The following is a 27,759-nucleotide window of genomic DNA, read 5'->3' as shown; positions in this document are numbered from 1 at the left end:
TTGATAATGAATGTGGCGGTGGTAGGGGTAATTTTAGGTTATGTAACCAGCTGGACGACTACATCGCTGGAGTACCGCTCCGCGGTTCAGTAACAGTCAGTGCCTTCCAGATTGCGGTTCTGTTGGATTGGCGCCTTCTCGACATGGACGGGAAAAAGGTAAACATAACCTATAAGTTTACTTTTAGAATTCAGTTGTGTAATAATCCATAGACTTAGGCAATTTTGTTTTTCGTTATTAGATCAAATGCACATTACAAAAATTATTGACTCAATACAAAGTTAATAAAAAAAATTGCTTTATTTTTCAGTTTTGACAATGTTACAGTTTTTACAATGGTTTGATAGGACATTGACTATTATTCAGGTCAGGACACAAATAAAACATTTAAGTTTCTTTCACAATTTAGGTGTTATATATTATATAGCTTATTATAAACTCAAACCTAACCTCAAAACTAGTTTGAAGGATGAAAAGAGCGATAGAAATAAGTAGTTGGATTGCGGGTGAAGATTTTATGCGCTCGGTAGAATTAACTGACTGGCACGAGGCCGTTTCCAAGGTTTAACGTACTAATCCTTTGCATATCACCAAATTTTGAAGGTTCAGAATTCCTTCATCCAACTTTGTTCTGTATAATATTTGTACTTGTAAATAGTTGACGAATTATCAATGAGACCATCTCCATGAGATTTAATGGTTTTTATTGATGGACATTCCAGAAATTAAGACCTAAAATCAATTATCAAACTCATGGACGGATGAGGGTTGGTAGAATGTTTATTTAAAAAAATCAGAATATACCTAAATTCTAATCTAAATTGCAGCGTACTTCCAAAATTTAAAAATACAATATGTTTTTGTCAATCGATTCTGTAACAGCTTATGTATTTTGGAAATACTTAAAACCATTTAAAACAGAAACATATTCCCACCATTACTTGTACAAATAAAAATTGTAAACGACTATTTCAAAATTATAAATTCGATTCTGATTTTGAACAATAATATTTTAGAATAAACGAATCTGTGTTTCTTTACAATGAACGAATTAATTGTTTTCGTAGCTTTGAGAAAGTATATCAGAACTCTCTAAAATAAGAATAATATTACGAGCTATAAAATCTGCATTTTTATAAAAATCCGCGTGAAAAATATTTAAGTCCAATGCACCATAAAAGAATCAATTCTACACAAATCCATAGTTTTACATCGTGGAGAGGAAAAAGGCGCAAACTATCAAGGAATAACTACGACGGGGTTTGAGTTAAGGATAACAGTATAGAAGATCTCAAGAGGGCGCGTGTTGTTTAAAAGTAGTATTTGTATGAAACAGATTCACGGGTAACTGAGGAATTTAAAGCTATAAAGGAGTGTGTGTACAAAGCTATTTTAGACAATATCTTGTAGAATGTTATGAATTATATATATATATAATTTATTCAGTTATATATATATATAATATTATATATGCTATATAATTATATATAATTTATATATTATTCTCTTTCCTAGATTCCTAATAAGTTTGCTTCAGACAGAAATTAAAACTCTGAATAAAAAAAAAGGATATGAATTGTTTCATAGCACTAAGTAAAAACAAAAACAGATAAAATAGTCAAAGAATACAGGCATGTAACCTTCATGAGCCATTTAACCTATATTAGGAGTTTGTTTGGTTAATTCCTAATCCTAACTCTCCTTTCCGTCGCATTTTTCGTAATTTCGGCCAACAGGTATCGAACCCGAGGCTCCAAGAGAGGTGGTTGAATTTGACAGTATTAGAATTCACAAAGCATTCTAGTGAATACAATTTTTACAGTTAAAGCGACTCAATAAAATTACGTAACTGTTTCCAGCACACCGCAGACAGTCATTCAAAAAGGTGGCAAAAAAGATGCATCACTGTAACAAAAACACTTTTGTAAGAGTGGAAGGTTGAGGTTACAATCTTTGTGTTAAAGATTTCCACAGTTTCTCTAAAGTACAGACACAATACTAGATAATATATTCTGTTTAACCCAATACATCTTTTCTCAATGGCTCTGAATCTCAAAACATTGTAAATCCTCTGTACATACTGAAGTCCGAAAGGCGACTTTTGCTTATGATGATATATATTTTATTATTCAGGTATAAATTCATAAAATAATACACTTGCTTCAGTATTATATTGAAAATGTCTAAAAAAATAAGGCGTTAGATTATTTCTAAAGGATTAGAATTAATAAAAGAAATTTATTTTCTAAATTTTACTAAGAAATATACTGTGCATTTGTAGCAATCAACGTATTAATAATTTCTAGAATCTTACAAGAAATTTGAGCCTACGAAGACGCAAAAACTTTTACTAAATTAGTAACACAAGGTAATAAGATGTTTTGGAACACAGCTAGTAACTAATAAAAAATCATTAATATCTATAACATTTTAATAAATACCAATTTTGGGTGTTAATTGGCAGGTAAATTCAACATCACGGTAGTAAAAATATCAGGTAAACTAATAAACTATTAAATGTATCAATAATTTTCCAGAAAAAAACTATCAGGCATATTTTCTTACAAGAAAGCGAAGCAATCTACGAAATGAATTCATAATAAATATAACTATGTTTAATAAAACAAAAGCAACAGATTTGTATTTGATATATCAGTAGATCATTGCACTGATAGGTTGTTTATGGCGTTTAAAATTTAAAATTGACAAAAAGTACATTAAATACAAGATTTCAATTCTCAAATTGAACAACTAAAAATACTGCCAAAAACCAAATAATTATAAACTACGAAAATCCAACTCTAACATAACTAATAATTCATTTACCACTAAAACTTATTAGATAAAATTGTTTGGATAATAACAATAATCCGAACAGAAGCATACGATTTTCTTCTCAAGCTAATTTATTGATAGGCAATTCCATTCTCTTAATTCTTTGCCCTAGGCAATTCAATTACGAAGACTGACTTCGTTTAATGCACAAAACGCAGTAATGACCATAAAATCACAACACAAAATAAATACAATATGAAAACCTACATAAGAAACAAATATGACTTTGGAGTAATATAAATAAAAATATTTGTCATAAAAATTTGACATGAGAGGTTGACAAATTACTGGACATATAACGACATAACTAACAGACGGATTTAAAGGCAATTTAATAAGAGTTACAATTAATTCAACCGCGGAATTCGATGCAAGAATGTTTACTTTTATGTAACTGCAGCATTGCTACCTGTTTCCAACACGAGAAAAAAAATTAAATAATTAAATTCCTGAAATATACTGATTTGTTATTGTGATGAAATGTCAACTACATTTATAATTTCGTCATTTATGGAATTCTTTTATTAGGTAAATATTCTGACCAATGAATATATGTCATTAACTCATCACGAACATAAATTAGTTAAGTTTTGTAATACTAGTTCTATTTATAAAGCATTAAACGGTTCCATGATTTGTAAATGGCCATTCACAAAGGAAAGTTGATTTAGCAATTTGAGTAGGGAGTATAGATTAAAACTTCATTGAACCAGCAAATGGCTTAATGTACGGTTTTAACCGCACGGGATTATATCTGGTTTGAAACCAGTTTTGGCTTCATTTCCATATCCTTGGCATTCAGTGGGCAGAGACACATTTGGCAGCGGTAACATTTATATAACGTTTATTGGTATATTAACAGTTTTAATCTTTAAATTAGCAACACATTTATGGCAAATTAAGTTGTTTTAGTAATAAACAATTGTTTTTTTGCAGTTGTGTTCTAAGTGTAACTAGGGATGGTTGATGTAAGAGTAAGAAATAATTCATTTTAATCCATCAGGTTAGAATGCTGATCTAGAACGTTACATAATTATATTAAAAGCAAAATGATAATTCTATGACATAAAATTATATTATGTGAATGAAAACTTGTTGACACTGTAAGAAAAAATATCATCTAAACTGTATAAAAATTGATCAACTTCAAAATTGATAGAAATTAAACAATGCTGACATATTGTGCTGCAGTCTGCATGAGTTTTTTGTCACATAATAAACAAACGTGAAGGTTTTCTTGTAGTAGTAATAAGTATTAAGGCACTATTTTAGGTATTATGGGTTGTTAAAGAACTGTACTTTTGGTTTTTGATGTGAGAGAATCGATTTGTAAAATCGTATTTCTTTGTACACTCTGTGACGTAAGATTTATTCAAAGATTAATTTCACCTGTGCCGGAAGACGGCTCCAAAAACGCTCTAATTACAGTCAATTAATTATTTTCGTACAGTTTATTAACGTCCTTTCAGCCTACGTTATAATGGATCAATTATGCAACAAAGATAATAGTTTGAGTATATACAGGGTGTCCCGTATATACCTTCTGGACAAAGGTATCCTACGTTATTGCTCAAGTCAAGACAAACATATTTCACCATATGAACGTGGGTCTCCGATGCTTAGGTTTAGCTGCCGTTTATTCAGGTTTTGTATTGTCGGCTATTCGCTGAGAACCTCAATGTGGGCCATGTCTTGTCACAGTAAATCTGCTCTAAATCAGTTATTTATAATTCGATTTAAATAGTGTTGGTGTCATTAGATTTGTGATAATATCCTCTAAAAAACAGTTATCCATTGAATTCTTGAGAAAAAGTTTTGGGTTTTAAGATATTCAAAGTTTAAAAGTTCACAAGGCCGCCATTTTGAAAATACTAAAGATAATTTTATGATAATTTTTTCTGTACTTGGCCTTGTTATCACTTTGACATGATTAAACTTATTAGTTTTTAAGGTATTATTTTTTTTCTAAAAAACATACAGACTGACATAACATATATGTATATGTACATTACTATCTTATTTTGGTTATGAAAGAAATCCCATATCAGAGGAAACTAGAATTATAGTCTCATTTTCTATTGTTATTAAATAGGAATACTTTATATTACAATTGTGCTGTACATAGTTTCAAACTGAGACTGTATAATAGATTAATAATTTAATTACTTTACAGGCTTTGTAAGGGGCTGCTTCAGAGCCGATCACCGAATATACATATACTGATTTTATTCCAAGCTCCTCACGCAGGAATAGTTGCTTTGGTTTGAAAAGTAAATAATCAAACAAGACTGGACTTTTTACCGTTATCGCTGTCACGTATATCTGGTCTTGATATCTTTATGACTTAAAATACTAAAATAATTAAAAGATAAGTCATATCTGGCCTTGTTCAAATTAACATTAATATAACATGAAAGTGGGTCATAATGTTCCCCGATTCAGATTAAACGAAATAATGCTTTGTTCAATTGTTTCTAGCTGGGGTCCTGTTCTTGTTTGATGCTCTTAACAAGCCTGAACAGACTTTGTTTGTTTGTATTGAGTATATCGTGCCTGTATCGCAGACTGTAGTACAGTAAAATTGTTTAGTATTAAGTTGAAAAAATGGTTATTTGAAATTAGTGATATCAGTTTCTTAAACAATATTCTTGTATAATTATTTATTGTATGTTGGCTTATTTATTTATTGGTTTCTCGTCGTTATATTTATTTTGTTAAACTGTAAATAGTATGTGTATTTATTTATTACCTCATTATTATATTATTTATTTGTATATGTGTATTATATTTACTTTTATATTTGTTGCTGTTAAATGTTTAATGTTAGTTTCCTTAATATGGTAACAAGACAAAGTTTTAATATCTAATCAATCGAAAGTAAATTGGTCAAATAAGGCAATTTGTATTGATAAGATTAAGTACAGTGATTAGCAGGCGGCACGGAGTGAGCAGTCTATAAAGAAGAGTTTGGACTCTCGCTAATAAACATTATTTTTCTATTATTGCGCTGCCACACTACTGGATGAAGTGGCAGTGTATATTCCTAGAACGTAGATTGTTGTTAAACTGTATTTTTGTGGAGGAATAAACTCATTATTTCATGTATCGTACAGGAACATCTAACTGAATATGTCGCGCTGCATTGTTGCATTACTAAAACTGTAAGTAAGCATTTGTACAACGGCAACGGTTGATCTTGAAAGTAATATAACCTGTTCTAAATCTTGCTGATTTCTGGTCCCTAAGTATAAAATTATCTTCAATCATTGTAACATATTTTATTAAGTTAAGCTGTTCCAAGCCTCAGATTGGAACATTTTGACAGAGAAGTGGAGCATTATAGAAAAATACACTGCTCACAAGTTGAAGCCTTTAAAAATTATGATAAATGATTTTCATTTAGAGATTATAAATTCAGTATTTTTACATGAACATTAAAGGGCACAACAAAAACTTAGATTCACTCTTAATACATCTAGATTCGATGAAAGCTAAGTCGATTTCATTTGCCTGAGTGAGACAAGGTTAGCTGGGTGTGAAGGTGTGCCATTTGAGGGTTAAAAATTATTTCAACTTCTCAGGGAAAAACGGGAATGATGGTGTGCGAATGAATGTGAGCGAGAGAGTGTGTGTTTTTTTATATTTTTTTTAATCTCATTTAAGCCTCAGCGAAGTGCACTGTTTTTTTTTTTATTAAAGTACAAAGTACATGATTGGACCTTCCCGGGATTTGAACCCGTGATCTCTCGGTTAGAGAGCCGAGACTATAACCATTAGTCTACGGAGGAGGACTTATTAAGAGTGTGTGTTAGTGGAACAGATGTGGAGTTAGGACATGTGTAGGGACTTACGTTAGACTTCACTTATAAGAACAAACATTACAATCCACTGGCAGTTTATAGGACTCACGACTTTGACCTAGACAACTTTCTCTAGCACTGAGACAGTACTACAATGATGTGACTAATGACAAAACCTCATTGATGACGCTAATTCCGACTTATTGATACACTAAGCGTAAAAGAAAGGTACTTAAATTTCATTTATGAGGGATTTATGCTCGGTATTTCGGAGCCAACCAGAATATTTGAGAATAGTAAAAGTTGTATTGACCACATTTTCGTTCAAAGTAAAAAGCCGGACAAAATTAAAACAACGATTATTGAAACAAATATTTCGGACCATTACGAAATTTATGTTGAACTTGATTTAAGTCCAAATAAGTACATTTAAAAAGTCTAATCCTACCTCGACATATATCGACAAAAACCTTCAAAATAATTCTATTATTAACTGTGATTGGAAAACAGTCACTAACATCGTTGATCTAATAAGGCTCGAGAATTTTTCTCCATATAAATTCACGTGTAGAAAAGTCAAAGAAACCTTCAGATATAATTTTTAAGCGTTAAATTGCATTCTTATAAATATATAGGAGTGATATTTGATAGTACATTAAAATGGACCGCGCATATAGCACAACTTAATAAGAAATTGAAGAAAATATTTGCATTTTACCAACTTGGCCAAATTTTAAAAAGCTCAGAGTGAAAAATAGTATATTGTGCTTATGTGCATATTGTGATGGAAATAACATAATTTATTGTATTATTCAAAATATAGGAATACATTATTTCACTTGGAAGATCTTCCCTTATTCTCAATTAGATTGAAAGACTAATTGGGATTGTTGGGGCCGTGAAGTCCGAGAGAAAAACTATCTTTAATGAACAACGATCGTTTGGTTAGATAATTCCCAAGATTTGTGTAGTTGTTATTGAATAACTTATAAGGCCAGTGCTCTCTCATCAGGAATATCTTCGTTAGATCCGACGATTGGTTCAGAATTTCCAGAAATGCCAGTACGCTTTATATTAAAACGCTAGACCACAATGTGGCATAAATTATTGCAGACTGTTAAGGGCTAGTAAGTTCAGAAATTTATTTTGAAGAAATTTAAAATCTATTGGGGGTAACGGCTTTATAGGAGCTTTTCTTAACTAAAATTAAAATTTTTTAACTAAAATTAAATAAATGATGTAAATCGGTTCAAAGGTGAATTGCGACAATTTTTAGTGTCTTCTTCATTTTATATAGTTGGTGAATTCATGGACCATCTCACTAGCTTCAATGTGCGATAGTACAGGGGCGTTGACATCCAAAGTTATTTTTGATTATATATTGATTTCACTGCTTGACAACTTTTATTGTTAACTAACTACGATATTTTAAAAATTAAATATTTAGCATTAAGACATTTCATTATTTTAATGAATATTAAATTATTATTATGCAACGCATGATATGCAATGTTAACATTCTTTCTGGCAATAAAGGTATACTGTAATGTATAGTAAAACACAATTAATTAAGAATGTAATATATTTTATATAATACGGGGTGGGCCAAAAGTCACTTTACACTACCAGTCACTCAGTATTAATTTAACTCTAGTTGTAACCTGTCAGCTGTTACAACAAAACAACAGTATTAGGTTGTGTTTGAGTTATTTTGAAGTTAGCATCATGTTAGAAGTGATTTTGGTAGATTAAGTTTTCTAAATAATTGAGTAAATCATGAATAATAAGCTACCAATAAGAAAACCTATTTTTACGCTTTTTTGAACAAACGGTTAATTAATGCTGTTAATTACCATGACATGTTACATGAGGTAACAGTTGCATTGGAAAACAGTCCTGCATTCAAAAAACCACAGCCTATTCATGAAAAATTAATTTCGCAGCAAGATGGTGCACCTCCTCACTACGGGAACAATGTGAGAGATCTTGAATGAGACTTTTGCAGAATGGACAGGAAGACGAGGTACAACTGAATGGCCTGCGCGTTCACCCGATATCACCCCAGTGGACTTTTAAATTTGGGGAATTTTAAAAGACAAAGTTTATTCAGAGAAACCAAGGGATCTGCAACAATTAAGAGAACCTATTGAATCTGCATTTCAAGAATTATCTACCAAAGCCATGACTGACACCATATGCGCTTCTGTGCTTAAAAGATGTTACATGTGTATATAAAGTAATAGAGGCCACTTTGAACATTTACTTTAGGTATGTTTTTGTTATTTGGTATGGCAATAAAAATTATAAACATTTAAGTTTACCATATACTTTATAATAAATTAATACTTATTATCGCAATGCATTTTTGTCAAGTGACTTATGGCCCACCCTGTACATTGCAGGATTTGGTTGAGTCTCATATTTTAATCGGTTTATTAATATTCTCAAAGCTAGATAGACGGAGTTCTGTGTTGCAATAGTAAACCGGTTTTAAAGGTCATCTATAACTCATATCTTGTGTCTTCCCTCTTCTCGTGTCGATCGCGTCGAGTCGCCGTGGCGGGAGACTGACGCGTGTCCAATCGCTTCCGGTCGCCATCAACTGCTTTACCACTGCTATCCGCTTTGTGGCGCCATCTTACGGGTTTTTGTATAATTACTGATGAAAATACCTATTGAAAGTACTGTTGTCCCAGTTTATTGCATGTTTTTATGCCTTGTGATGTTATCTAGGAGTAATTTATGAACCGTTTTATCGATCTCTTCATTGACCGGAAGTCCGAAAGATGAGCACTATGGTGGTTAAAGAGCGAATGACACGAGGGTGTTTCCGGTTTTAATTTAAACTACAAGAATGCAGGAGCAGACAGATAATAAGCCTTACCGATCACAAAATTAATGGCAATTATTTTGTTTTTAAAAACTTGAACTTGAGCCTACTTACACTTGAGAAATACTTAATTTAATCTTGAATATTTGATCCCATCAGTTTCAATTTGTTGAAATGATCCACATTCAGATCGACGAAGGTTTCCTCTTTTACACTGATAGTTCAAATTATTTTCAATTTCGGCAAAAGCTCAATCTCCATTTTGTGCTTTTCAGTAACTATAATCCCTCTGGTCTGTTATTTCTTTCAAGGTAAATCTTGCAGGATGACCGGTAATAGTAGATAAACTATTGAGAGATACTCGTTACCAAAAACAAAAATTGTTACCTCAGGATCTTTGGAAATGTGCAAAAAGTTCTAGAACTGTCGAGTCTATTATTAGAAAATTAATTCAAAGAAAACTGTGAGTCTATTCAAACCTTTCCTTCCAATAAGGAAAACGTTAAAAGGGTAAACAATTAAAGAACGATAAAGATAAATAGCAGGCGGAATTTATGAGATAAGGTCAAATAAACTGTTCCAACACTTTGTGGCATATCAAAGACTACGACTTAATTACCCCAGACTATATTTCCAAGACTTATTCGAATCGTTCGCAGCTGGTTATGTAATAATGTGTATGAAACATGTAATATTTCTTCCTTGTGCGTGTTTGACAAGAAATACAGATTTTGCACAAGAAAGTAAAACAGAATTGTTTGATATTATTTACTCTGAATCAATAAAGCTGGAATACTCAACACCATGTGACACGTAATAGACCTTACCGAAGTTCCTTGTCAAATATCAAATCTTTAGTTCAATTTTCTTGACGTATTCGGCGGAAAGTTAGGCTTCGCTAACGCTCATGGAGAGGTATGGGCCATAATAAGACTATACGTGGAAATGAACGTTCATGTAAAATTTCAACTCTGTAGCTTATAATGTGTTCTCTAAATATCGTCAGGACAAAGACGGCAAAGAAATTTTCACCCACTTCAAAAGATTCACTGACGCACAGCCAATAAGCAGATACTTAAGGTACTTCTTTTGAGATTTGTCTCCTATCATATTGAACGTCAAAGATTTGAAACTCTTCATAACAAGACAATGTATCCAGTAACGATTGATATTTTAAGGGCTATCTTTCAACGCTAATGGCATTTTAATTCAAGTTTTTGAGGGAAAACGGTCCGAACCTATTTGTAAAATTCTGTTGACCTCCCTGGGAATCGAACTCTTGACCTCTCGGTTAGAGTGTCGTAACCATACCCTTACGCTACGGGAAGGTCTAATCTATTGTTTAACTGCACAGGTGACAAGTTTATGGCTCCCATAACGTCGACTCATTAAGGGCAAGTTCTTGTAAAGGTAAAGACGCAAAGGTCAAGGTTTTAAGACGGATTATTCTCAGCCATATATTCTCCTGTAATGTGGCACACACTAAAAAAAAAAAACAAACATCTGGTGTTGCAATGGCAACTGTCCAATGCTACGCTCTTTGGCCTCCAAAAAAAAAAAAAAAAAAAAAAAAAAAAAATAGTTGTTGAAAGCCTTCAGAATTAATTTTCGATTACAATGTAATAGCTGTGCTTTACAAAAGTCTTGTTGCTTTTATTTGCTGGCAACCTGTCAGATATGAGCTAATCGGCGAAACCGGTGGTGCTCCCGGGAATAGCACGCGAAGAAGGAACTGTGATGGACTACGCAATTATGACCTGCAGCCGTTTATCTGTATAACAGGACGCGATCGGCCGACTCAGTTACATAACGGCTGGAAGAGGACGATTACCCGTGGCGGTCTGCCGACCGCTGAGTAGTATTCAAGACCGTGGGCGGCGGTGGTACGGCAGGAATCCGGTCGGCCTTGATCCTGGAAGTTCGCTTGGCTCTCGCTTCTCCACGTTTGGGCAGGTATTATAGGAAATCAAATTATGGGCCCATTATTTATCAATGGTAATTTAAATGGTAACTCGTATCTAGCAATGCTCCCAAATGAGATAATTCCTGCACTACAAGCTGCTCTTGGTCGACAATTTCAAAGAATTTATTTCCAACAAGATGGCGCGCCACCACACTTTGCTCTCCTTGTTAGAGAATACTTGGATACAATTTTCCTTCACAGATGGATTGGAAGACGTGGTGCAGTAGAGTGGCCTGCTCGGTCCCCTGATTTATCTCCGCTGGATTTTTTTCTTTGGGGATACCTCAAAGATAAAGTTTATCTTACTAAGATTCGAGATTTGGCGCACCTAAGAAATGTCATAGTCCAAGAAGCTCAAGATATTCCTCATGACTACCTTCAAAATGCAGTGGATGGCTTTTACAACCACCTAGGACATTGCCAGACGATGGTAGGGGAACATTTTGAACACTTACTTTGATCACAGGTACTTAAAAATTGGTGTTTACTTGTAATACTTAATAATTTACATTGTTCAATTGTTTTAAAATTCAAATAGGTATAACTACTGAATGAATCCACCTTTTGAAGTCCGGTTTGCGGCATTGTACTCTGATAAGTAAGACCTTTAATTTGATACCAAACTTGACCTATGCTGCTATTTAAGAATTTTGTCTGACTCCTTGTGGACCGTCCCCTAAAGGGATTATCCGGTCGGTAATTGGGCAGATGTGTGCGTTACTATCACCAGTAAGCACGTGTGAACTTTGGTATTTCTTTCTATTGTGGTTCAAAAATTAAAAAAGAGGTTCCAGACTTAATTGTCACCCTATATATATATTTTTATATAATTCTGTCCGTCTTCATGGGCCACGGGCCTGTGCGAGGATCTTATAAAACAGAATAAGGGTGAGAGTCTATACAGTACGAGGTTGATGGTACTGATAAAAAGTTCAAACGGTCACAGTCAGGATTTGAACCTGCGCTATGTAGCCTAACTTAGACCCAAAGTCTAACGTCTTAGACCGCTCGGCAACGGTACTCACTAAATATATGTCTTGAAAAAGAACGTTTGCTAATTATTAAACGGTAGTTTATTTTATTTTAAAATAATATGAGACCCTTTTTTACACTCAAAATGTTATATTTTCTATGTATTTTATACATATCTTTGCAATATTTTGTACATTTCATATATTGCAATGATCACTGACTTTTAAGTATTAAAGTAATAAATTTGTATTAGTTTTCATTATTACTGTTTATATTACTTTATATAATTTCAGTACAATCTTGTATTTCCGATATAATTACTTAATTTTCATTGTCATTATATTATAAAAATGAAATTAGGGGCTTATGATAACCGAAATAAGAAATAACAATCTCATAATATAATCTGGAATAATATATTGCTAAATATCTTGTAAACAAATCATATATTTATGTTCCATAATATATAGTTTGACATTGTTAAATTTAATATATCTTTTAATCTCAATTTTTTTGTTTCTTCAGAAAGCTTTGTATTAAAATCAGTTTTACGCAATTTATAAGTGAATTAAAGGTAAGCACCAATGTAATTGAGTAAAGGGTATAATGTTTATCAACAAAAAGACTAATTTTATTTCAGGATTAAATAGCAATACGGTTTTCTTTCACTACTAGCCCAGTGAGTACATTTGATTTTGTTACAGATTGAACTTCATATGCACCTGGACTCAGCGTGGCGTTACTCCACATTGTGGGAGCTAGCACAGTAAGTATTTTTCATGTAATGTATGTACCTTATAACGGATATTGTCATAGATATTCAAATTCACAATTGTAACCATATTGCATAATATGCACTTGGGCTGTGTTGCAGTAAATTATCAACTTTGCTATTACTATTAACATTATTGGTGTCACTACGCTTCAAATTTATTTTTATAAGAAATAGTTTTGTAAGTTTTGTTTAATTTTGTAGCACGTACAAAATGGCTGTACGTTTGGTTCTAACATATATAGAATATAAACTTTTATTGTGTACATTATTTAAAAAATGTTTCTAATATGGAAAACTTAGTTTCAAATTTATATAATAATATAGGAAATATAGTTGAATGTCATTTTAAATTAATAACAAAGAAATGGAAATTTTACTTATTGTTATTGAAAATAGGGACAATATTGATATAGTTATAAAAGCTGTTTATATAATTAATTAAGATATTATGTCCGGGAGCGGAGAACCAATTTCCACACAGGGATTTTCATGAAATCAATAGAGAAATTTACCCTAAGAATGAAATCGATTTTTTGCGTGATCGTTTTGGTGTGAGCCGAATAAAAAGGTACCGAAATAGTTAAAAATATTAAAGATAATCTTCTCTTATTGTATTTTTCTAGCTTGATACAATTTAAACTGATTGCTTGAAAACTATATTTATCCGTTCGTATTGAATAAGAATAATAATAATATATGAATAAGAAAAAATGTATTCCTCCAGTAGTTATTAAACTAATAGAGACATTTGCCTGGAATTACTAGCCATAGTATTAAATACCTGTGGCTAGCACAACTTAAACTAACTTAATTATTTATATATTTACGGTCGATAATTGTCAACTTAAAAACTTGCGGTCCACACTGTAGCGTTCTTAATTGAATTAAATGTGAAAAATAATAACTAAAGTTCTCTTTTATTGACAAAAACACATACCTAACAGAAAAATTCAAACAAAAGTAAAATTCAACAAATAATAAAGCGACTTAAATGTAATAAAATTAAGAAAATGAATGATGTATTGTATTTTAAAATACAAAACAAAAATGTATCTTCAATGTGCATTAAAAGAACCTATCTGACTAACCAATAACCTCAAGCAAGCAACTTATTTTGGATTTCTCTAAAAGTCACGTTTTAAACTTATTTTGAAATAGTTTTATGTTTTATGTTTTTAGTTTTTTTTTTTTTTTTTTTTTTTTTTTTTTTTTTTTTTTTTTTTTTTTTTTAGAATCAGGAACTGATTTAAAATTGTTGGACCCAGAAAGGAAAAAGATTTTCTGAAATTAATTTTGTTGACGTTTAGTCTAATGTAATCACCAATAACGAATATATTAATATTAATGAAAATGAGACCTCTACACAGGGTCAACCTACATGTAGAGGCTCTTGTATAATACTGAAATTGTTTAGAACTATGATTTCCGCTTCTTTCGTAGAACACTTTAAATATTTTAAAGACAAATAGGTACTTTGGGGGTGGGGGTGGTTAAAGTTTATGTTATTACTTAAGCATTTTTTTTTGTAATTATGATTTCAGGAAACGGAACATAAAGCTGCCAGGCGTCGAGAGTGTAGAAGACATGAGAAAACTTTGTGTGACTGACAAACCCCAGGGACTCAGCCACTTCTTGAAGCCTCACAAACTCATCGCTCCTATATACCAGTAAGGTTATTTATAGTATATAACAGTAGTTAAACCTCAAGATAGACCCCAGGACGGTTCACTTCTGGCTGGTTCATACCTTTCAGTTGAACCTACACTAGATACAGCCGAAACCGGTGTGACTTAGATATGGGGAACCCCATGGGTGTTGAGGAGCGGAAAATTACCAACAGCAAATGTTGGGATATTGGGGTGTAGGGTAGATCGATAGGGCTAGCTATTCTACAGCGGGAGATGACTGTTGGAGTTGGTGGGAGCTCAAAGTGTTAAAGGCTGTTACTATCCTAAACATAAGGGTGTCCCATACCCTGTTCGCTTTGACTGGAGATGCTGGTACAGAACTGGCTTCCTCTTCCTCCAAGGAGATATAACTGAGATTGCCCAAATTCCTTTCTCATGCATCTCGACAAAAGCGGCGCCTACTTCTAAACTTACCCATCCTGAATATCCTGTCACTCCTGAAGGAGCGCAAAGGCCCTTTTATGACTAAGAGCAATTTCTAAGCTTCTTATCCTAAAAGAACGAGACATACTTTCTTTAGGAGACGTCTATAACGAGACGTCTTAAATTTTCGTTATAATTATGTTACTATAAAACTGATTTGCTGATGAGGTCATACATTTTTTTTTAACATTTGAATTTCCTACAAAGATCCCATGTTGCCCAACCATATACGACCTGTAGATTATGGAGAATATACAACAGCTGTTATTTCTCAACCACGCAACTGTGACTGGGCTGGTGATGTGATTCCAGTTACACAGGTGGATCTAGAGAATATACTCGTATTGGGGTGTAAATCAATCAAGAGGCTGTATTAGAATTAAGTTGTTTCCAGGTCAATTTACTTCTGACACCGAATTCCTCTCAACGAAAATACATATATTATGAGAATTCCAGGTCACTCTTCGATGGCAATGGAGGTTTAAAATGCGGTTCTCTGAACGGAATTCACCCTAGCAGTATACCAAAGACCTAACAGTATTTGTCTAACTAACTAAAATAAAAGCATGGGTTATTATGATAGGTGCTAAGAAATTCTCAAATCTAATGATCAGTAGATTTGAGAATTTATTAGAACGAGGTTTACACATCATTCAACACTTTAATGAATTACACCTTCCCTCCAAACATGTTTTTAAAAGAAAGTTACCCTTTTTTAAACCTTATTTTTTCCGTCCTCATGGGCCTTTGCGAGGATCTTATCAAACAGAATAAGGGGGAAGGTCGATACAGTACAAGGTCGATGGTACTGATGGCTAATGGTCCATTGTTCACAGGTGTTATATATGAACCTGCGCCATCTCTAACTCAAATTCAAAATCCGACGTCTAAGACCGCTCTGCCATCGGAATTCCAAAAATGAATTGTATTCGCATTCATAAGCAAGTATATCGGCGTCTCAGGTTTATGGTTGATCATAATAATCATCATGGTTGATCATATGGTACATCATAATAATCATAAACAAAACCCGTCTGGAGACCTTCACATAAACATGCTCGTATACTAATAAATACCTTTCATACATATAACACGTACCTTTCTGGGCCACTGTCCAGAATCTTGTTGAACTGTTGCGTTTGGTTTTACCCTATATTAAACCATCAATTCAGATATTAACCCATGTAAATGTATTATGTGCGTGTTTCTAATGAATCTATCACAAAGTACTATTTTTAATATGTAGTTGATGCCGACCATCATGTTGATACATTAACCTTTTTTCAGAAAATATGTATGCTTTATAACGTTTAAATAAGAAAGTGTATTCATTTTTAATTTTGCTTCTTAAGTTTTTAGTACAGAGTATAATAAAAAATATAACTTACCCAGTAAAATTACGTCTGTAATATTTCATGATAAAAAAGTTGAGGTAATGTGTAAAACTCTACTTGTACTGGCTTGCTTTTTGTCAATTTTCAGGGTTTAAAAAGTTTTGGTATATCATTTTTATTTGATTTTTTGTGAAATATTTTACTAATAAACACAAAAACTTATAAGAACTTATGGATATATTTCCCAATGTTTCGATTATCTTAATTTCTGCTAAACCCTTATTTGTAGAACTATCGAACCCATAAGATAAAATTGTACGTAACAAGTGTATAACAGTTACTGTGTATTGTTATTTTATATATCTACGAGAAAATTGTCTCTCTTTCAAAACATAACCAAGTTTTTAACTACTGCTGAAAACCCATTCACACCAAGTATACTTTTGAATGAAAAACAACACATCTCAAGCTCAGCCAGCACAGAAAAATAGATGGCCAAATGTAGGACTAAATGTGCGCTACACGTAAATTGTGCTATTGCTAAGCTAACATTCACAAGTATTATAAAATTAGCAAAGAGATTTATAATCCAACATAAAACACGAGAGACCGCACGGTCAGAGATATCGGACTTTGTAATTAAGGATAGATTTTGCGCCTTTGAGCTGGAATTTTTAGAGTTAGTGAAGTTGACACACAACGTGGTGGATGTGATTCCTGACTTACGCGTGTCACAACGCTTTGGTATGATTTGTTTATTTTAACCTAGTTTGTAATTCTGTCGTAGGTTAGTTATTCACCTGAAGAAGAGATCAGATTGCAGATCTCGATGTTTTGTATCACTGAGCGATGACATCCTGTCTCCTTACAATCCTTCCGGGAAATAGTAATGTACATTTTAGCCATATCTGATTGCAATGTTTTGTACCCAACTCGGCCAAGCTGTCAACGTGTATGTGTTTCAGCGCGAACATGGACGGCTACGAGCGCCTGGCCTATGAGTACTGCGAGGACGTGGCCAAGGCTGGTGTGATCTACGCTGAGGTCAGGCTGGTGCCTCACCGCTGCTTCAGTCCAGACCAGCAGAAGCAGTTGGGGTACGATGGTGAGCTATTGTCTCCTCCAGTTACTTCTACTATAAACGCGCTGTGAGAGTCTTGTTTATTGCTGGAAGTTTGTGCACACTTTAGGAACACTTCTGAAATCTGTTTGGTTGGAAGATTTAGAAAAGACACGTGTCTATAGCTAGCAACATTCACGGAAAAGCAGGTGGGGTACGATGGTGAGCTATTGTCTCCTAGAGTTATTTCTACTATTAACGTACTGCAAGAGGATTGTTTAGTGCTGAAAGTTTCCGTACATTTTGGGAACTCTTTTGAAATCTGTTTGGTTGGAAGACTTAGAACAGACACGCGTCTATAGCTAGCAACATTCACGAAGATGTAGGTGGGGTACGATGGTGAGCTATTGTCTCCTCCAGTTATTTCTACTATTAACGCGCTGTAAGAGGCTTTTTTAGTGCTGGAAGTTTGTGCACATTTTGGGAACACCTTTGAAATCTGTTCGGTTGGAGGGTAGTGAGTGTTGAGTTTAGCTCCAGTTCACCTTCCTCTAACGTGCAACACCTGAAATGTGACGCTGTTGCAGTCTTGACTCCTGAAATCTGGAGTCATGTTCGTTTGAAGGAATCCAAAAAAAGTCGGTGACGAAGAACGGAGACGCTCAAAACAACCCCCCCCCCCCGGATCGTTTAGACAAGAGAAGGCTGAACTGGAGATAAATTCAACATTCCTATAGAATCTGCCCTTACTATCATAGCAGATTTATTTATGTAAGGTAGTGTTTTAAGACTTTGGACAGACACGTGTCTATAGCTAGCAATATAATCGGAGAGGCTGGGAGAAAGTGTGTAAATAATGACCCCTCTCGTAGCGAAGCTGTAAGGTCACGATTTTCTAACCGAGAGGTCACGCTTTATATTCCTGGAAAGGTCAAGACAACTTAATTTACAGCAAAAAACTAGCCGATTTCCCAAAGTTACGTATCCTTAGACATTCGTTTAGCTACTTTGGACCAAAGTATTTTAGTAAATTCCCGTTATAGTCATAATTATGTTACTATAAAACTGATAATTTGCTGGTGAGGTCATAAATTTTTTTAACATTTGAATTTCATACAAAGACTTTACTCTTATGTATGCTTTCTTTTCAATCTTATCTTTACTTTATAATAACCATAAATAAGTATTATTATTAACTATAACTGTTATTAAGTAGGAGACAGCAAATACTGCGATAGGACTGGACTTTTCTTTCTTGGTTATACAATTTTGACTTTTATTTTCTTGGTTATAAAATTGTATTTTCTTAATTTCCCTGCCACACACGTGATAGTGAGAAGACTTTTTAAACAAGAAATAAATAACTTTCATAAATTTACAAATGAGTTTTGACAGTTCCCCTTAAAACCATTTTTACGGTTTAGTGTTACCAACGAAAATGCCATTACAAGGCATTACAAGAATCCCCTTCAAAATAAAAAATATAAGTAGAAGTAAATGATGGAAAGGAAAAGAAATTCACAATAGGCCTTATAACTCACCCCTCTCCGCATTAGATGAAATAGATGAACATATTTTTATTTCCGAGCTTGTTACTGTTTGGTGATAATATTCCGTTCTATTATATTTCCAACTCATGGCCAAATTTTAAATATCAGTTATGAATTTTACAAACAGTCGAGGTATTTCTCTGAGAGCAAATGTGTAAAACGTAGCTATACATAGTTTGATGTTGATAAGATCAACAAATTTCCAACAGTCTTAATAATGCTTTTATTGATTTGGTGAGTGACGTTTACAATGAAGTATTTAAGGAAAATTAACAATGTTATCAAGCAATAAGATCTATAAGAAAGAGAAGTTTAGAACACATAGATATCGTTACTCTCTGGGTTCATTTACCTAACGTTTGTCTTTTAGGGTCATCCTATGCCTAAAATTCACTTGGCGGAGAAGTCATACAACAAACTATATCCTACAACTGCATTTATTAGTATCACTTTATAAACCTTCTTTGACTAAATATACACATTGCTGTCAAAAATCAACTAAAATCCGTAGTTTATTTAAAAACATCTAAAAGTATTGTTAAATTTATAAAATGATGTGAGTGTTCGTAATTAAATATAAATATATGAAAAGAGACTAACGATGGTTTTTATGATATCGTAAAGGAATTATATGTGGTTGACATAGTGAGTATGTTCATTGTAACACTATTAACAAAAATGTGATGATAAATAGTAAATCTTGAGGCTTCGTGGATAGAGCCAAGAACAGCCCATTTAGCAAAACAGAAAGCCCAAACTTACGAAAAAATACTAAAGGTTTCCCCTGAATCAATTAGACATAGCACTCATAATTTGAAGTGACTCAACTAGTTATAAAAAAGAATTGCTGAAGTTGGTTGAATGGAAAATATGAATTTGCTTCTACTGAGAAAAGTGTTTTGAGTATTTTCTTATAAAATTGTCATTTAAAAATGAAAAAGTGAGACTCCATGAGAGAGAGAAGGCACTTTTCATTTATGAGGGATCTGTCAAGTCAAATACTTTCTTAAAGAAGATTGCCATTTAATAAAATTATTCAAAACCCATTATTTTTCATGATCCTAACAGAGTTACTGTAGTTATTCTTTCTAATGTTAAATACTCACCTGGTATAGATTGAAGTAAACATGAATGTAACATAATTTGTAAATTAAATTTGCAAAACAAATTATTCTTGTATTCAATTACGTCTATGGTAATATTGGAATATCTTGGAATTTAATGCGTTTTTTTCCACAATTTATTTCAATATGTGTCCTTGCTGTACAGGGCTGGTCGAGGCGGTGAAGAGGGTGTCCCACGGCCTGACGAGGGCTGAGAAGGATCTGAATATCAAGACCAAGATCATCCTGACAGCTATGCAAGGCCACCCCCACTGGAGCATTCAGGAGACCCTGAGGCTGTGCCAGAACCACTGGGACTTGGGGGTGGTGGGATTGGACCTCTGCACTTGGCAACCAGAAGACTCCAGAGTCGGTAGGTTTATTGTAAGATAAGACATCCTGACAGCTATGCAAGGCCACCCCCACTGGAGCATTCAGGAGACCCTGAGGCTGTGCCAGAACCACTGGGACATAGGGGTGGTGGGGTTGGACCTCTGCACTTGTCAACCAGAAAACTCCACAGAGTTGGTGGGTCTATTATAAGATAAGACATCCTGGCAGCTATGCAAGGCCACCCCCACTGGAGCATGCAGGAGACTCTGATGAAAGTAGATTTAGGAAAGGCAAAAACACCTTAGCTCAGGTATATAATATATAAAAATGAGTGAGTGATGAATAAAAAAGATTTTAATAAGTGTATTGATATTTAACCAAACGTTTTTAAATATTTACGTCTTTGTAATCAATATGATTTATTAAATTCTATTTCATGACTAGTACTGTACTCAGACTCCTAATAATATTAATTGTAAAAGAATTTACTGCGTATTGGAATTATTTACAAAAAAACATGTTAACCTCACTCACATATTTGATCTTTATCGTCATTGTTAACATTAGTGATAAATCAAATCAAATACAAAGCGTTTATTTCATAGATTATAGTACATGTAACATTGATAGCAGCTATTTTCCATATATTTAATTAATACATTAACTTCAAATACATGTACTTTCCACATTAGCGTAGCTTGTGCGTGGGAAGCTATTAATTAATTGCACTATAAGTGTTACATGCTTTTACAAGGCTGCTGCAAGATTTAAAAAGACAAAGATGAATTAATATAAGACTAATCAATGAAGAACATAATATTAAGGACGAAGACAACCCGTACTACCAGCTATAAGCTAAGGTGCTAAGGAAGTCCATAAATAACATTCATGAAAAAGGCTTCATCATTATTTCATATGTCTTGCTCCAAAAACTAAAAAAATACTCAACTTATGACTTGTTTTTGCTTTTAAGTCCAAGTTACATGTAGTACTTGAGTAGTTTAATTCCTTTACTAGCATACAAAAAGAAAACTTTTTCCTTTTTTATTTTGCATTCAGTTAGTTTATGCTAACTCACAGGTGCTCATTAAGGGCCTTTTTATATTTTCATCTTTGCACCTTCTCCAAACTGGTCTTTATGGTTTTAATAGACACTGTTTAAACCTTGAGAACCACCAGAGTACAGAAGGTTGTAAAGGATCAGATAGTATTTTCAAATCTCATTGTCGAATGGATTGACAAGGAATCAGGTATGTGGGTATTAGTTTCCTTGCTACAGGTCCTTTTCTTTCCTATTAGAATCCATTTCTTATTAGTTTATGTTTGTCAACGTGAAATATTAAACCAGGATCTCAATATGTTCCTCGGGAGATGTATCAATGCTAAGGATCTGTTGCAGACGAGGCACCCGTGGTGGAGGAAGTTCAGCACCTGATGGACGAGGCGAGGAAGTCATCCATCTACCGGACCATCCATGCCGGGGAGGTCAGCGGTCCTGCTGCTATAGACAGGGTATGGTATACTATATACAGGGATGTAACCAGCGAGGGGATCCAAGGGGTCCGGACCTCCCACATTTTAAATTTTTTAATTGCAATAACTTTTTTAGTAAACGATTATTATTATTTAAATAATTCATTATTACTGACATGTACTACGGAAAGATCATTCCCAACAAAGAAACGGGTCAAGAACCTTTTAAGGAACAAACTGGGGTCTTACCTTCTGCCACTACGGGAAGATATCATTTGTCTAGATCCCCTCACTCCTAAATATTTTCCTGGCTAAATTTTCTTTGCCCTATAAATAAGTAATAAATAAAAAATGCCCTTATTGGTTGAGTGTTCATCAAAGTGTAAACTCTGCCTTACATGGTAAATACTGACAAAGTGTACAAATTTTAACTAACGTAAACCACACAAAAATAAAAATACGAGTGCCATTAATCAATTTGAATGTTGAATTTAGCTCCAGTTTCGCGTCCGGTATATGACGCTGCCTCAGACTTGATTCCTGAACTCTGGAGTCATGTTTATATTAAGAGATCCAAAGAAAGTCGGTGACGAAGAAGCTCAAAACGAACTTTTACATCGTTTCGACATCAGAGACACCTACAAATAGGTGAAGTGGTAGTCGCATTGTCTCTATTTCCTGTCTCTAAACTTGGCCTTGGCAGGTGTAACAGGCCATCCTGTCGATTAAGCGCTGACTGACCTCGTGCCAAAAAACCAGCTTTCTGCTAAGATATTCTGGTCTTCTCGTCTGAAGAACCTTATGGATCAGTGATGAACCTATCCAAATAGGTGTCTTACAGGAATGTGGGGTATCGTACTCTAGGATGGATCTTCCTGCAATCCGATGTACTCATAACATCCAGCAGTCGAATTTCTATTCAAAGGTCTTAGACTTCCGCTACCGGCGTTATAACTAACATCAAAGTTAACCTAGACTTGACCGCTCTCAAAGTTTGCCCTCCAAGAATTGAACTATCCAAAAAGTCCTGGCTAGTTTGTATTTTCTTCTAATTTCCTTAGTAATAGTGGCAAATGGTATTCCTGTTGTCCCCCAAAACCATCAATCGTGAAAGAACACTACACAGAAACCCATTTGTTAGTCTAAAATAAATTCTAGCGCACTTGAATGATTTTAAACTTTTTTTACGTTACATTTATAAAACATCACTATTGTATTTGAAGGAACGCTTCAAGAGGATGTAGCGATTATCATTACCTTTACCGAGGCCACCATTAGCAAACGTGGCTACCGTGGATGTGTGTCCGCTGAACGTTTGAACAACGCTTGTGTAAGTGGACACGGTTTTCACTTAGCTCGCAAAAAATGCCTTCTTTAAAATTTATGAATAGTAGTTTGTCTTTTCGGTGTTCCTTTATTGTATTATTAATTTTCGGTGTACCAAGACCGTTCGTACTAGGGTGCGATACTAGAGCTAGACTTAGATCTAGTAAAACTGCTCAGTAAAGAAATGTAAACATCGACTCCGGCAGGATAAAGGTTAAAATTCAAAGTCCATATCACCTTTCTTTAATTGCATCGTCTGAAATCAGACGCTGTCACAGACCCAGCATCTGGAGTCATGTTCGTCTGAACAGCTTATAAAAACAGTCGGCTACGAAGAAGCTCCCACGGATTCTTTGCGTCTTTTCGATGTGAAAGGCATCTAGAGTAAAAAATCTAGTGTAATCTAGGTCAAAGGGGTATTTTCATTATCTCATGATGTGCCTAATTGAGTGCTCTACGAGGTTTCTGATACCATCCCTTGGTACCGTGGAGCAACCGAGGTTTCTACAGATAACGCAACTATGGTGGGAAGGGTTGATTCAACTAATAGGAAGGTTAACTGGTGCTGAACGCTGAATTAACTCTGAAAACCCCCTTCCTACAGTAGCTACGTTACGTGTTTAAGAGATTTATTCCATAATCACCAATTTCGTTTTAAAATATATTAAAATAGTAGATTCAAAGAGAATATTTTTCTCTATCCAGTTTAAAATTAGTTTATGTGCAGTGCAAAATTAGCATTAATATTCAAAATAAGCACTGAAATTGTCATTTTAACGTTTTTAAACCCACATAACTCAGGCACTATTTTATGTTTCTTAGCTTGTAGTACGTTTAATACAGAATTCCTTATTTTTATTCCTGGAAATAAAGTATAAGAATTGGTGTAATCAAGAATGCTATAAAATATCATACCATTTCATAGTAGACTCATTAAAATTACAGTAACAGATCGGAGCAATTGAAAATTCAAATGCCCTTAAGTAACTATATTGAACCCACTCCGTTTCGAGGATTGAAATCTACCCTTTCCTTCAGGTGTCAAAGAGGATAGAATTGGCAGAAAAAGGGGTTAGATTTTAACCCTCTAAATGTAGTGTTCTGCATTACGATAACAATGGAAAATGTCTGAATCCACATTATCCTTTCATTATCCTTTTTATAATCAATAAGAAGCCCAGGATATTGAACCGATGTTCGTACTCAATTCATGGGAAGGGTTAAATATACGAGTATAATCACACTTTGATTTGTCAACACAATTTAGATGATACATATCATCTATTTTAGATATTGGTATTTCTGCATATTTGAGATCTGAGTCGGTTACACCACGGTTACAGTTGAAAGCGGTAAATATCGTTATATCTGGAATGTGATGACGTCATGAAAGTCATAAGTACCGATTGAAAATGCGTTTATTGTCATATGTGGTTCTCGCGATTTGAGCGTTTGAACAGTTGAATGTTCGGTTTGGCTAAATTCACATTCCTTTTGGTGTAGAACATTGTGGCACTAAATGTTATGTGGAAAAAATATATAGACTTTCACTTATGAACAGTAGCCAGACAAAAATGTTAAGGGGGGGTCGAGACAACTGATATTTTCCCGTAGTGGACGGAGTGCAAGGATCCATTTTGTTCCTTAAAAGGTTCTTGGCCCGTATCTATGCTGAGAACGATCTTTCATCAGTACATGTTAGTAAAATCAAATTATTGAAATAATAATAATCGTTTACTAAAAAAGTAATTGAAAAAAGTTAAAAATTTGGGGGGGGGATCCGAACCGCTTGGACTCCCTACCTGGCTACGTCCTTGCCTGTAAACACACGCTAAAACATGTTTTTTCAAAAATACATAATGTGCTGCAGACCGATTTGTTTGCCCAACTCAAACCGCGAATACGATAATTTTTAATAATTCATATTAAAACAAAGACAGCTTATTCCGTCAGACCGTGTAAGCTTATTAAGTCAAAATATTGACACGTGATCGACCAACGAGCTCAACGTTTTGTGTGAATCAGCGGTGACGTTTAATCCCATTTAACTAAGCCCGGATAAACGTCAATACACACCGATTGCTGCAGAACCGAATTGCGATAGTCTCGCACATGTTGGGCGGCTTAGCTAGCAATAGCCGGGGATGTCTGGTTCAAAATTCAACACCATAATAATCCATTTTATTACTTTACTGTTTAGTTTGACATAAGCGTGTTTAACACTCCATCGTGCACTGAAGTGTGAATTTATAGCACCACAACTATTCTAGCTTATTACATTTATCGAAATTTCAATAGTGAAAACTAGTGTTTTTAGAACGATCTTGACGCGGAATAAACACTATGTAGATTACAATTTACTTTTGAACCAATAACGTAATCAACTAAATTAAATGTTGAAAGTGGATTAAATAATATTCCTGGCTGGAATAATAATAAAGTGGATTCCTGGCTGTTCTTTTTCTTTATTCAAAATATATATTTAAAATAAATCGTTATATAAAAAACAATATGGCAGATTTGTACTAGTTGTTATTTGCATGGCAATCATACTTACAGCTAACAAGCCTATGCTTACATGTGAAAAAAGCCACACAAATCGTATACACAACCATAACTAAATTAAATGTACGAGAATAATTTTTATAACCTCCGATCTCATGCTACGCCGGCCAGACACGTGGCAGGTCCGCGGTGTGCGCAGTAGTCGATCGCGCATCTTCCCCGCTACATTTGTCACTGCCGATCTCAACTAGCTAGCTATCGCCGAGCTGCAGTCGCATAAACATGACCGCTTCTATTGATTCTCTCGCCAAAAGAAGTTGGGGAGTGTTGTTCGTTTCCTGCAAGCAGAAGTCTATTGGAGAATGTGCCGTGTTAACGGAGAAAACATTGTGAGTGATGGCGTTGTGTGTGAATCGTGTCAAAAGTTTAAAGATGGCCGAATGTCAAATTCAAGGATTAAATCAAGAAATGTCAAAGCTGAAACCATTCGACGATTTTTGTGGGTGTCTGTCAACGTCTTTTGTATATGAACCAACCACCAAAGATATAATATCGTTCTTTGGCATATATCGTTGAATGTATTTGTTTTGCATGTATTCAACGATTTCCTGAATAAAGATTTTTGAACTTGGTTTTGAACTGATTGTTGTCATATGTTGGTGTGTAGTCTTCAACATGATTGTGACTCCCGCAGGCGGCGTACAAGCTGCAGAGTGACCGAGTAGGCCACGGCTACCACGTTGTTCAAGACGAGAAGTTGTACGCTCGGTGTCGCCGAGACAGGATTCATTTCGAGTGTTGCCCGTACTCCAGCTTCTTGACCGCTGCTGTGCCTCCCAACTGCGCCAAACACCCCATCCTCAGGTACGATAGTGTGGTGGTAAAAGTGGAAGAAAATGTTGGAGGAAGTGTTAAGCTCCAATCAAAGTGTAACTTAAAAATCTTCAATATACCATATTAACCCTTATCGGTAATGTAATGAGAGAACTAAACTAGGGAGTAAATAGTGTTCATACCGGTTGTTACCAGTTATAAAAGAAGTAGAAGTTAGACAGAATGCGGAAACAGTCAACATTGATGAGAGAGGTAATTTAGGAAAGTAATATTTATTAAGTTAAGATCCGTTGTGGAAAAGTTATAAATATTGAAACAAGCATTGTCATTAAGTGTTTCTAATTCAACCACAATTAACCGCTCATTGTCACTCCATCGACGGTATAAAATTAAACCTTTTATTATGGTTATATTAGGAAAATTTAGGGACAAGGGACAATAAAGGATAAGTGTATAAATACCTTGAAAAGAGATGAGAATAATCTCTATGACAGGAAGCAAAGGAAGAGGTTGGGGTTATGAATAAAAAATAAAATAAAATGATGGTTGATTAGTATTCACCTACAAAAACACTTAGATGAAGCAACTTTTGTAAGAAAATCAATGGTTGAACAGTGTCAGAAAAGTTTTTCGTTAAGTTTTGGAAATCAGTTTTGGTATTTGAGAGTTTAGAATATTATTCATCACCAAAGGTGCTTCGTAACTTATAATTAGATTACGAAATTCATCTTAGAATTAAGAATTTTAGAGGTTCTATTGCAATCTAGGAAACGTTGCACCCACAATGTAAAACTCTCTGACTTCCAGATTTGCTGAGGATGGAGTGAATTTCTCGCTGAGTTCTGACGACCCGACCTTGACCGGAAATTACGTCGACGGGGACTACAAACTCGCCAGGAGTTTCGGACTCACGGATCAGCACCTAGCTCAAGCTGTAAGTGTAGCTTCTAGCTAG

General features: G+C 34.3%; 1 protein-coding gene across 1 annotated transcript; it reads left to right on the top strand.

Annotated features, from left to right (window-relative positions):
• On the top strand, window positions 1-27,759 carry LOC124367207 (adenosine deaminase-like). Its single transcript, XM_046823859.1, has 8 exons — window positions 1-158; window positions 13,105-13,166; window positions 14,717-14,842; window positions 17,586-17,725; window positions 20,500-20,706; window positions 22,066-22,178; window positions 26,665-26,834; window positions 27,612-27,759. The coding sequence occupies exons 1-8, from the start codon at window positions 144-146 to the stop codon at window positions 27,757-27,759; spliced, it is 981 nt and encodes a 326-aa protein (XP_046679815.1). The 5' UTR covers window positions 1-143.

Source organism: Homalodisca vitripennis, chromosome 8 (assembly GCF_021130785.1).
Source record: "Homalodisca vitripennis isolate AUS2020 chromosome 8, UT_GWSS_2.1, whole genome shotgun sequence".
Taxonomy (NCBI): domain Eukaryota; kingdom Metazoa; phylum Arthropoda; class Insecta; order Hemiptera; family Cicadellidae; genus Homalodisca; species Homalodisca vitripennis.
Note: the sequence above shows the minus strand (reverse complement) of the source record. Positions and strands in the feature narration are given on the sequence as shown.